This window comes from Ovis aries, chromosome X (genome assembly GCF_016772045.2).
Source record: "Ovis aries strain OAR_USU_Benz2616 breed Rambouillet chromosome X, ARS-UI_Ramb_v3.0, whole genome shotgun sequence".
Taxonomy (NCBI): Eukaryota; Metazoa; Chordata; class Mammalia; order Artiodactyla; family Bovidae; genus Ovis; species Ovis aries.
Genome location: NC_056080.1, coordinates 90,374,818 through 90,387,993, shown reverse-complemented (window position 1 = coordinate 90,387,993; position 13,176 = coordinate 90,374,818). Strand labels below are relative to the sequence as shown.

The window sequence follows — 13,176 nt, the reverse complement described above, 5'->3', positions numbered from 1 at the left end:
GAGCCACTGGGGAAGTCCCTTTGTCCTTAACTTTTCTACTGGGTTCTTTCACATTTCCAAGCAAATCCTATTCTAATGCCTTGTTTCAGATCACAGGGAAAGTTGGGGGGTTTCTCAGTGTGTTTGCAAAATTGTAAAACTCTTATATGTGATAAACAGCTATAACTGTGTGATCATTGTCACTCATAAGCTTAGATTCTGGAGCTAATTAAACTTTATTAAACAATATTTGGGAAAAAAATAAAAAAAAGTTAAATTGTCCAAATCATCCATATACAACAGAAACATGAAAATGCTAATAGACTGTTCCACCCTAGCCCTCCATTACACGGAACACTGACTGTTGTCTTCAGATGAAGACTGAAGAAACTGCTTTGGACTTCACTCAGGGCAGAAGAGGTTGCTGGACACGGCACTGGAATTTTCACTGGCCATGGTAGTAGTATCATCCCAGGGGACAGTTCTGGCCTGGGCTCTCTCATCTCTCAAAGCTTCCTCATACCAAAATAAGGAAGTGGGGTCAGTCCCACTGATCTTGGCAAAAAACTCCAGGACTTTCATCTTGCTGGTTTCAGCATAGGCCCTTGGACCCCATAGGAATTCATAGCGTGGAGGATCACTGTGAGGCACCTGCCGATACTGTAGATATTGTTCCTCCACCAAATCTTTGGTGATGAGTTTCCTGGGCTCCCCATAGATAAAATCCTCCTGCCCAGCATATACCCCCATCATATTCAATGCTTTCCAAATATTCTCTTCAGGGGCACAGTTGCCCTCCATGAAGATCATACCCAGGATAAGTATCAGGAAGCCGGTCTTGGGCATTCCCCCATCATTAATCAGCATCCCATCGTAGGTGAGGTTGAGTGTTTTGACAAGCTCATAAGAGTGTCCCATGGGGTCCACTTCTTTTACTTCAATGCCAAAGACGACCTCCATGCACTTACAGACTTTGCTGAAGATCTCAGGGAAGTTGTCCTTGTGTTCTCTGATGACACTCCTCAGCATTTCTGCTTTTGTGGTGGGTTCCTTTGTTACATATTTGATACACAGAAACTGTACCAGTTCAGCCACCTTGTTGTTTAGCTCACCACCGAGCGAGGACTCAGGATCTGGTGGAGTCTTGCAGTTGCTGGGCTCCTTCTCCTCTTGGCTACTGGAATTCTCATCAGATTGACTCAGTGGAGTGGCTGAGGTGGCAGTGGGTGAGGAGCAGGCTCCCTGAGAATTTTGGACAACAATCAGTGCCCCAGTGGCAGGCACCTCCTCTGTGGTTCCAGGGATCAACAGGGTGAGGGAAGAGGAGATGGTGGATTTGGGGCAGGAGGTGGCCTCTTCCTTCTGAGCCATGGAGGCCTGCACACATTCTAGGCCCTGTGCCTCTTTTGGAGCCTGAAGGTCTTCCTCAAGCTTGCAGCACTCACTCTTCTGACCCAGAGACATGATGGCTGGTATTGGAGGTAGCCAGCAGGACAGTGGGACACTGGAGGAGCAAGAGTGGCCTCAGCTGAGAAAATCCCCTCACCCAGGATGGCTCTGCCAAAGGAAGCTTACAGGTCTCCTCTTTAGGGGATCTCCCAGGTGTCATGGGCTTCTGTTCTGGTCAGCCTAAGAACAAAAGAAGAAGCGAGACAGTTCCTCAGGGTGGAACCCAAGGATTCCAGGGCTGAGAGTAGGCCAGGTGGGGTCAGGCACTATGGATTCTCTGTTTTGGGGTGGGCAGGACCTTGGGAGACATTCAGGGTGTGCACCTCATTTTGACTGCTGCAGCTGGCCAGGCCTTCTCCCATATGCTGACCTGAGAACCCAGGCCTCAGACCATGGCTGTCACCTCCCAGATCTTAGAACTTTGAGGAGGGAAACTGAGAGGATTCCTCAGGATGCAGACTACAGACACAGTTGTGGGCCCTGTAGTGTTGACAGAAGTGGTGGGGCCAAGCTCTGTGATGTCCCTTCTGTCGTGGGGTGGATGATTCCCTCAATGCTCCTTCAGAGTCCCAGCACTTTCCCCTGCCAGCATCTAGGCCCTGTCACTCTGCTGACGTCCCCCAGAGGAAGAAGAGAAGGGGCACCACATCGGACTCCACTTGCCCAGGGTCTCCCAAGGCTGCTAGCAGGGACTGTGCGGGTTTCAGAGGTAGGGGCAGGGGGGCGCCCATATCTAGGCTAGGAGGGCCCATCACATGATTCATCTTTACACCTGACCAAGCCCGCCTCACATCCTCCACAGCTGAGCAGACTTGGCATCCTCAGGTTGCAGCCTTGCTTCTCTATGAGAGACCCAAGCCCCATGATGGGAGCACAACCTACCACTACTGGCTGCCTCTGCCCAGGGCCTCTTGGGTACCACAGCAGGGTAGAGGCCATCTGTTCTGGGGTAGGGGGTACCCTCAAGATCTGCCTTCCCACCTGGGCAGGTTCTCAGCCAGCCCTCACTGGACATCTCCTGGAGCCTGCCCTACCCGACACCAAAGTGCCTAGAGTCCACACCCAGTGGCTCCTACCTGAGGTCTCCTGGGTTGGAGCAAGGAGCAGGGCAGCTTTCTGTGGGCCACCCTTTCTCTGTGGTGATGACCCCTCAGTTCTGCTCAGTGTCATCACAGCTACCCCTGACAGGGTGACATTGGGTCAGGGAGTGGCCCAGGGCTGAGCACAGCCCCTTGGTTTCAGTAGGGCCCTGAATGTCTGCACAGAAAACCTTTCTTTGCTGTCCCTCAGGATCTTCACATCAAGGCGGGGCCACCCCTGGGACTCCAGACCCTGCTGGCCCCAGGCCTCACCCCTTCAGACTCTGAAAGCTGAAGTAGGAAACATCACATCCGAAACCCTTCCTTGGGTGGACAGTAAGGACGGGGCTTGGCCCACCTTTCTGCAGTGGGCTCTCCCCTCCGCCAGTCTCTTATGGGCCTTGCTTTCATGCCTGGTGAGGGGGTCTGGGCCTTCTTGGCCTGCCGACCTGATGCCCCATCAAACTGATCGTCTCACCTCCCAAGATTCCCGACCCAGAATGGGAGAGGGGTTATCTTGCCAGCACTTGTCCATGTCTCTGGGTCTGACACTACTAGTTGGGGTGAATTTCTGCGAGGATCCCCCTCTGGCTCTAAGGTGGGGGACACCTCAGTCCTCAAGGTGTTCCTATTTACTCCTGTCAGGGCCTGGGCCCCCTTTCTTTTGCTGGTCTGAGATGTGCCCTGCAGGCCAAGAGCACCACCTCCGTGAGGTCTTGACAGTGAAGTGTGGATGGGAGGGGTCATCTGTCAACCATACCTGGGCCTCATGAAGCAGATGGAAAAGGCAGGTGTCTGCAGTTTCTTCAGGATCCTCCCTCTGACAACTGGCAGAGTCTGGGCCTTGTCCCTTTGCTGACCTGAGTATAATCACTGCAGTTGAAGCCTCGTCTTCAGATTCCCAAGTTTGAAGTCAGCAACTACATCCAAGGACCCTGCATAGGGCCTCCGAGAGCTGAAAGTGGGCCTAGACGAAGCAGAGGCCTATTCTCTTCTGTTTGGCAGGCAATTTGGTCATCCCACGGGATCAGTTTGACTCTTGGAATTGCCGGCACCCCCTCCCCATGAGGGCCGCCTCCCTTAATCACTGGTCACCTTGGAGTTCGCAAGAGTCAGAAAAGTGGAGGGCAGTGCCAATCCCGACAAACCTACTGGGAGTCTCCCAGGATTGACATCAGGGGTGGAACAGGGTACTGCAGGGCCCACAAGGTTCTGTGCTTCTCTTGGCTGCTGCCTTCTTGATTAAACGCTCTCTGGTAGGTTCCTTCTTTTCTGCCAGCTGTGAGCATTTGCTCAGCTGCAAACCTTCCAGAGAAAGGTTTAAGTTCCCAGGAGCTAGATGGGAGAGCAGCACTGCCTTATGACAGGTGGTGGATATTCAGAAAAGCAGCTTGTCTTCCTATGGGTCTCTTCACCAGCCAGACATACACTTTGGAAACATTTTGTTCTAACACTTTATTTCCTACCCTGAAGTGGTAGAGCAGTGTGATTTGGGGAGATTCTGCTCTTTTGAAGTTCTCACACTGCATTATCCAGTATAGTGATTTCCATTTTTCTTAAGCCTCATTGACATTAAGGAATATATTTTATGAATATATTTTATTTTTATATTTTATGAAGCATCTTTTTATGAAGGATCTGTGTGTGTGTGTGTGTGTATGTGTTTCACCCTTATAGTTGCTATTCCACTTTTAGAACATTCTTTTAATCAAAAATATGTTTTCACTTATGGACATGGGAAGAGGGGAGGAGAGGGTGAGATGTATGAAGAGAATAACGTGGAAATTTACATTACCATTTGTAAAATAGATAGCCAATGGGAATTTGCTGTATGCCTCAGGAAACTCAGACAGCGGCTCTGTACCAACATAGAGGGGTAGAATGGGGTGGGAGATGGGAGGGAGGTTCAAAAGGGAGGGCATATATGTATACCTATGGCTGATTCATGTTGAGGTTTGACAGAAAACAACAAAAGTCTATAAAGCAATCATTCTTTAATTAAAACATAAATTTAAAAGTATGTTTTCAAAGTCAGGCTTCACTCAAGTGATTTCAGGTGGTGATTAACACAGGCTCTGGAGTCATACTGCATCAATCAACCTAATTTTTCCTGAAACTGCCCTGGGCCTACTGGCCTCTGTGGGCTGAGGTGGTATGTTTAAAAATATTCCTCCCACCTCCCTTCATCTGAGGTCTATTTTTGTCTATGGACCTTCACAAACTTGTCTGCCACCTCCCACCCTCTCACCAAGTACCACTTCTTTTTTCTCCACCAAGGGTTTCTCATGCTTTTTTGTTTAGACTTGGTTGTTGATATTTTTGGTAGGCTGAAAAATGGCCCTCCCAAAGATCTCCTATCCCAATCCCTAGAACCTTCTTTGGGAAAAGGGTCTTTGCAGATATGATTAAGAATCTTTCCATGGAGGGATTAGCCTGGATTATCCAGGTGGGTCCTAAATAGAATCACATGTTTCCTAACAAGACAGAGGCAGGAGAACTGACAAGCTGAGAAGGCAATGTGAAGATGGAGCAGGGAACTATTTGGAGATGTTGACCTTGAAGATTTCAGTCATGTTCCCATAAGCCAAGGAAGGCCAGCAGTTACAAGAAGCCAGTAAAGGTAAGGAATGGGCTTTCCCCCAGAGCAGTGGTCCCCAACCTCTGGGGTCTAATGCCTGATGATCTGAGGTGGAGCTGATGTAATACTAGAAATACAATACACAATCAATGTCATGTGCTGGAATCATCCTGAAACCACCCCTCCCTCTGTCCATGGAAAAACTGTCTTCCACACGACTGGTCCCTGGTGCCAAAAGCTTGGGGATCGCCAACCTACAGTCTCCAGAGGGTGTGCGGCCTTGCCAGTACCATCATTTCACCCTAATGAAACTGATTTTGGGCATCTGGCTTTCAGAACTGTAAGAGAATAAATTTCTGTTGCTTAAGACAGCCAGTTCATGGTAGTTTAATACAGCAATCTTAGGAGACTAATACAACATTTTTCATTTTCTTTCATTCTCCCTTCTGTGGTTTTCCAGGTTTGATTTCGGGAGTGGAGGATAGCAGTCCAAACTTGACTTGCATTTTAGCAACAAAAGTCACTAAATCTGTAAGTAACTCAAGGAGAATTGACATCTTTACCGTATTTTGTTTCACATCAGTGAACATGGCGTATTTCAATTTTGGGGGGACTTAAAAAAATCTTAATCAGGAAAGTTTTATGTTTGCCTTCTTAAAAATATCATATACATTTTTTGTGTGTGATTTGTTAATTCCTCTTAGATGGATTCTGGATTTTATTGTTGTTACATGTGCTAATTTGTGAATGGGATTTTGTCTATTATATGTGGTAATTAATTATGGCCTTTGTGTGCCAAGGCTCTTGAGTTAATTGTATTGACTGACCTCCCATACATGTTCTTTCTGAAGTTTTTTTATTTATTTGGATATTCTACACAGTGATTCCTTTTAATTTTCTAGGCAGATGATGGTATAGTTACAAATACATATCTTTCTGTTCAATATTTATATATGTTATTCATTTTGGTATCTGTATCTCTGGCTTTGTATTCCAGTGCAATTTTGATCAGTAGATGTGAGAATATATGTCTTTTTCAAGACTTGAATGAAAATACTTTGAACATTTCACACCTGACTATGTTTGATGTAGAATTTAGGAAAAGCAAGTTCTTTCTAAGTTTGCTAGAAGTTTGTACCATTAACTCATGTTGAGTTTCTCTCAGAGGCTTTTTCTATACCCATTGGCACAATCATTTTTTTTTTTTCTCTTCTGATTTGTTACTGTATGGACCTACAACTGAAAATATTTTCTAATGTTAAATCATATTTTCATTTCTTGGGCACAGCCCATTTGCTCATTGAATTCACTACTTTGTTGACTATGCTATTTTATGCTATTTACTACTATGTGAATGAGCTTTGCTCAATTATTCTTTTCATGGGGATGGAAGGCAATGTCCTCATTTGGTTTTTGAAACAAGGAGAGCTGGCTGGGAAAAATGAGTTGCATAACTCCCCCTCTCCCTTTTTGTGGGTATGCCTTAGAAAAGTTTTTCTTTCTTTCAGAAGAGCACTCTAGGTTGTGTGGTATACTTCCATTAGGAGGTGTGTAATGCCTGGTCTTTCTTTGTGAAGATGTCAGCAGTCCATGATTATCACGTATATCAATCCTTTAGGGGTCACAGAATGTTCATTCTCATTCTTTCTTACTCTACTAGCTGAAATACCTCTATATGTGATAACATTTCTTTGTCCACCATGTGGTTATCCTGAGGGAACTTGTGTTCCCTTGTATTAAAATCTCTTCATCTAAATTTTGTACAGTCTATTTCATGCTTTTGTTCCTGATCTTTTTTTAGTAACCATATTTGCAAATATGATCACCTTATAAGTATCTTATGTTAATTGGTTCTGCTGTTTCTATTTCATTTTTTTCTGCATTTATCTTCCTTACTTCCTGGTTTCTATTTCTTTAGGTTGAATATGCTATTAACTCTGTACATTCTTTAGGTATTTATCTGTTCTAAATATTTCTTGTTTTCTTTTTTCAATATAAATTTATTTATTTTAATTGGAGGTTAATTACTTTACAATATTGTATTGGTTTTGCCATACCTCAACATGAATCTGCCACAGGTATACACGTGTTCCCCATCCTGAAACCCCCTCCCTCCTCTCTCCCCGTACCATCTCTCTGGGTTGTCCCAGCACACCAGCCCCAAGCATCCAGTCTCATGCATAAAAAAAAAAAAAATATTTTCTAAGAAATCTATTGAAAACTATACATTTCTCACTGAGTATCACTCGAGCTGTATCATACAGATAGTATTATATAGCTTCATATGTACTGCTTAAATATTTTGCAAGTTGAATATATCATTATTACTTATGCTATTATAATCTATATATGTATGTGTATATATACACACACTAAAGTGTGTAAAAACATTTTTGTGTAGGATTTGAAGAGGACAAAAGAGAATATTAAGAGGAGGTTTCATGAGCCAGGGGTGTTTGGTTTTGGGTTATTAATTGTAACAGACACAAACATATTTGACTATCAGTGACTGAGTTGGGTTTATCCCATGAAGGTGAATAAGTTTAATGCTAGAAAATCTGTCACTATGATTGGTCACACATGTTAAAGTCAGGGATTATCCAGGCAAATAGAAACTACAGTAAATATACAACACAGGGAATTTAATGTAGGGGATCAGGTTCACAACATATAGAAAAGCTGAACAACGGAGAAGTGGGGAACCCAACAATTAGCAACTTGAGGAAGTCACTCCCACCTTTAGCCTGAGAGGAAAAAGAAAGATGGTAGTATTATTGGAGTCTAATTGTTGCCTTCAATAGAATCTGGAGGCATGGTGAGCCAGTCTTAGGGGAGTTGAAGCCATGGAGAAAATGTAGCCATGGAATGAGAGCCACCTGATCTAGAGGGAAAAGGAGAAAAACTCTAGCTGCTTCATTCATCTGCATTGTAATCTCCTGCTGGTGCCATCAGTTGGCTGAACCAAGATGGCAACAAAATGTTAGTGAGTTTACAAATTACAGGCTGCGGGTGTCAGCCAGTACATCATAGAGAGCAGAGCAGGGGATGAGGGAGGGTTAGTCAGTGAGTTCAGTAGCTCAGTCATGTCCGACTCTGTGACCCTATGGACTGCAGCACACCAGGCTTCCCTATCCATCACCATCTCCCATAGCTTACTCAAACTCATGTCCTTTGAGTAAGTGATGCCATCCAACCATCTCATCCTCTGTCATCCCCTTCTCCTCCTGCCTTCAATCTTTCCCAACATCAGGGTCTTTTCCAATGAGTTGGCTCTTCCTATCAGGTGGCCAAAGTATTGGAGCTTCAGCTTCAGTGTCAGTCCTTCCAATGAATATTCAGGACTGATTTCCTTTAGGATGGACTGGTTTGATCTCCGTGCAGTCCAAGGGACTCTCAAGAGTATTCTTCAACACCACAGTTCAAAAGCATCAATTCTTTGGTGTGCAGCTTTAAAAAAATATTCATTTTTTAATTGAAGGATAATTGCTTTAAAGAATTTTGGTTTGTTTTTTTTTTGTCCAACCTCAACATGAAACAGACATAGGTATACATTTATTCCCTCCCTTTCGATCCTCCCTCCCATCTCCCACCGCATCCTACCCATCTAGGTTGATACAGAGCCCCTGTTTGAGTTTCCTGAGACATACAGCAAATTCCCGTTGGCTATCTATTTTACACATGGCAATGTAAGTTTCTATGTTACTCTCTCCATACATCTCACCCTCTCCTCCCCTCTCCTTATGTCCATAAGTCTATTCTCTCTATGTCTGTTTCTCCATTGCTGCTCTGAAAATAAATTCTTCAATACTATTTTTCTAGATTCTGTATATATGCATTAGTATACAATATTTATCTTTCTATTTCTAACTTACTTCACTCTGTATAATAGGTTCTAGGTTCATCCACCTCATTAGAACTGACTCAAATGTGTTCCTTTTTATGGCTGAGTAACATTTCATTATGTATATGAATCAAAACTTCTTTATCCATTCATCTGTCGATGGACATCTCGGTTGCTTTCACACTCTAGTTATTGTAAATAGTGCTGCAATGAACAAGCACTCAGCATTTTTTTATGGTCCAACTTTCACATCTGTACATGACTGCAGTAAAAACCATAGCTTTGACTATACAAACCTTTGTCGGCAAAGTGATGTCTCTGCTTTTTTAATATGCTGTCTAGGTTGGTCATAGCTTTACTTCCAAGGAGCAAGTGTCTTTTAATTTCATGGCTGCAGTCACCATCTACAGCGATTTTGTAGCCCAAGAAAATAAAGCCTGTCACTGTTTCCATTGTACTCATCTATTTGCCATGAAGTGATGGGACCAGATGCCATGATCTTAGTTTTCTGAATGTTGAGTTTGAAGCCAGCATTTTCACTCTCCTCTTTCACTTTCATCAAGAGGCTTTTTAGTTCCTCTTCACTTTCTGTCATAAGGGTGGTGTCATCTGCATATCTGAAGTTATTCATAGTTCTCCTTGCAAACTTGATTCCAGCTTGTGCTTCATCCAACCAAGCATTTTGCATGATGTACTCAGCATATAAGTTAAATAAGCAGGGTGACAATATACAGCCTTGACGTACTCCTTTCCCTATTTGGAACCAGTCTATTGTTCCATGCCCAGTTCTAACTGTTGCTTCTTGACCTGCATACATGTTTCTCAGGAATCTAGTAAGGTGGTCTGACATTCCCATCTCTTTCAGAATTTTCCACAGTTTATTGTGATCCACACAGTCAAAGGCTTTGGCATAGCCAATGAGGCAGAAGTACATGTTTTTCTGGAATGCTCTTGATTTTTATATGATCCAACAGATGTTGGCAATTGGGTCTCTGGTTCCTCTGTCTTTTCTAACTCCAACTTGAACTTTTGGAAGTTCTCAATTCATGTACAGTTGAAGCGTGGCATGGAGAGTTTGAGCATTACTTTGCTAGCTTGTGAAACGAGTGCAATTTTGCAGTAGTTTGAACATTCTTTGGCATTGCCTTTGGGACTGGAATGAAAGCTGACCTTTTCCAGTCCTGTGGCCACTGCTGAGTTTTCCTAATTTGCTGGCATACTGAGTGCAGCACTTTCATAGCATCATCTTTTAGGATTTGAAATAGCTCAGCTGGAATTCCATCACCTCCACTAACTTTGTTCATAGCGATGCTTGATTTCACTGTCTAAGATGTTTGGCTCTAGGTGAGTGATCACACCATTGTGGTTATCTGGGTCATGAAGATCTTTTTTTGGTATAGTTGTTTTGCATATTCTTGCCACCTCTTCTTGATATCTTCTGCTACTGTTAGGTCCATACCATTTCTGTCCTTTATTGTGCCCATCGTTGCATGAAGTGTTCCCTTGGTATCTCTGATTTTCTTGAAGAGATCTCTAGTCTTTCCCATCCTATTTCTTTGGATTGTTCACTGAGAAAGGCTTTCTTATCTCTCCTTGCTATTCTTTACTACTCTGCATTCAGATGGGTATATTTCCTTTACTCCATATACCATATGTTTATACTATAGTGTAGTCTATGAAGTATACAGTAGCATTATGTTGAAAAAATGTACATATCTTGATTTAAATAATATGTTATTTCTAGAAAAATGCTATCATTCAACAATTCTGGATTGCCAGAAACCTTCAATTTGTAAAAAAAAAAAAAAAAAAAAAGCCCACTATATCTACAAAGCACAATAAAATGAGACATGCCTGTAACACATAAAGGGGGAAAAGACTTGAATACTTATCCAGTGAAGATATACAAATGGCCAATGAGCACATCAAAGATGCTCAACATCACTAGTCTTTAGAGCAATGCAAATCAAAACCACAATGAAATCCTCTTCACACCCACTACGTGGAAGTAATTTTATAAAAACTATGTTATTCCATTCTTTTTAATGGCTGAGTAATATTCCATTGTATATATGTACCGTGTCTTTTTTATTCTTCTGTTAATGTACATTTAGGTTGCTTCTGTGTCATGACTATTGCAAACAATATTGTAATGAACCTTACAGTGCATGCATCTTTTTGAATTATGATTTCCTCTGGATATATGCCCAGAAGTGGAATTCCTAGGTCATATGGTAGTTCTGTTTCTAGTTTTTTAAGGACTCTCCACGCTATATAGTGGTTCTCTATAGTGGTTGTACCAATTTACATTCCCACCAACAGTGTAGGAGAGTTCCCTTTCTCCATACCCTCTCCAGCATTTATTGTTTGTAGATTTTTGGATGATGACCATTCTGACTGGTATGAGGTGCTATATCATTATAGTTTTGACTTATATTTCAATGAACATCTTTTCATATGCCTCTTGGCCATCTTTATGTCTTCTTTGGAGAAATGTCTATTTAGATATTCCCACTTCTTTTTCTTTATTGGGTTGTTTGTTTTTGTGGTGTTGAGCTGTATGAGCTATTTGTAAAATTTGGAGACTAATCCTTTGTCAGTCACATCATTTGCAATATTTTCTCCCATTCTTTGGGGTGTCTTTTCACTTGTTTTTGGTTTCCTTTCCTGTGCAAAAGCTTTTGAGTTTATTTTGGTCCCATTTGTTTACTTTTGTTTTTATTTCCATTACTCTTGGAGATGGATTGAAAAAGATATTGCTATGATTTATGTCAGAGAGTGTGGATGGACCTGGAAATTATCATACTAAGGGATGTAAGTCAGAGAGAGAAAGACAAACATCATATGATATTGCTTAAATGTGGTATCTAAAAATTAGGAATAAAAATGAACTTATTTACAAGATAGAAACAAACTTAGAGAATGAACTTATGGTTACTAAGATGAAAGGGTAGGGGGAGAAATAGATTGGGAGTTTGGAAAGACATGTATACACTACTGTACTTAAAATAGATAACTAACAAGGACCTACTGTATATAGGGTGGGGACCTCTGCTCAATACTCTTTAATAACCTAAATGGGAAAAGAATTTGAAAAGGTATAGATTCATGTATATGTATAACTGAATCATTTTGTTGTATATCTGAAACTAACACAACATTGCTAATCAGTTATACTCCAATATAAAACAAACATTAAGGGGAAAAAATGAATAATGACAAGTGTTAGCATGGATGTGGAAAAACTAAAAATGCCTTGCATTGCTGGTGGAGATGTAAAATGGTGTACCTAGTTTGGAAATTACCTTGTATTCTGCAACTTTCTTATGCTTACTTATTAGTTCTAGGGTCCATGCACAGATTTGAATATAGATATTGGTTTTTTGGACACAGGGATATGTGTTCAAAGAGAGCACATAACACTATGGTCCTCTGCACAGTATAAAGGTCCTCTGCATGGTAAAAAGGCAAGCGAGGAAGTTCTTCTTTAATGACACTATGAACCAGTTCTATAGGCTGAGGACTGAAAAAATTCTGTAGGTTAGAGGTTCTCAAATTCATTTACACAAGTATCACTATTCCATATTCCAGCTTCCAACTCTTTACATTTTAGAGCTTTGACTTGGGCACAGGCCACTTTCCCAGCGTAAGAATCCATTCAACATTTTTTCTGAAATTGTGGTGATTGGAGCAATTAAGTCCTGAGTCTGATCTTTAGCTCTGTCAGACCTGTGGTAGCAGATGAGTCTCTTTACACACTGCTAAGGAGAGGGGCATGGGAGCCCACTCCAGTATTCTTGCCTGGAGAATTCCATGTACAGAACAGCCTGCTGGGCTACAGCCCATGGGGTCACAAAGAGTCAGACATGATTGAGCAACTAACAGAAAAGGAGCCATCTAACTTATATTGTGCTTTCATTTGGTGATTGATTGTACAGAACTTGATTGATTGAACAGAATGCTATTTTTTTCTTTCCAAAGTGTCACCCGTCCTGAACAATGAACACCACATTTCACAAATCTTATTACAGTTTCTCCCTTTTTTCTTAAAAGCCAGAGAGATTGCATAAGCCAATACATTCCCTTTCACCTGGACCTCCTCTAAGTTGACCACATATGAATAACTACTTCAACATTCCAGGGAATATTAACATGCAATCTACAAAGAATGATTTGCCCGCCAGTTGGGAGTGGCCAAAGTCTATATCTCCATTCTTAGAATCTGCTTCCTAAGAACATTACTGATATCA

The 13,176-nt window shown here is 42.1% G+C and overlaps 1 protein-coding gene across 1 annotated transcript; it reads right to left on the bottom strand.

Annotated features, from left to right (window-relative positions):
- Positions 1-205: 205 nt before the first annotated feature.
- On the bottom strand, positions 206-3,751 carry LOC101112889 (putative MAGE domain-containing protein MAGEA13P). Its single transcript, XM_042241829.2, has 2 exons — positions 3,268-3,751; positions 206-1,608 (listed from the first exon to the last, which is right to left on the bottom strand). The coding sequence occupies exon 2, from the start codon at positions 1,441-1,443 to the stop codon at positions 382-384; it is 1,062 nt and encodes a 353-aa protein (XP_042097763.1). The 5' UTR covers positions 1,444-1,608; positions 3,268-3,751; the 3' UTR covers positions 206-381.
- Positions 3,752-13,176: the final 9,425 nt, after the last annotated feature.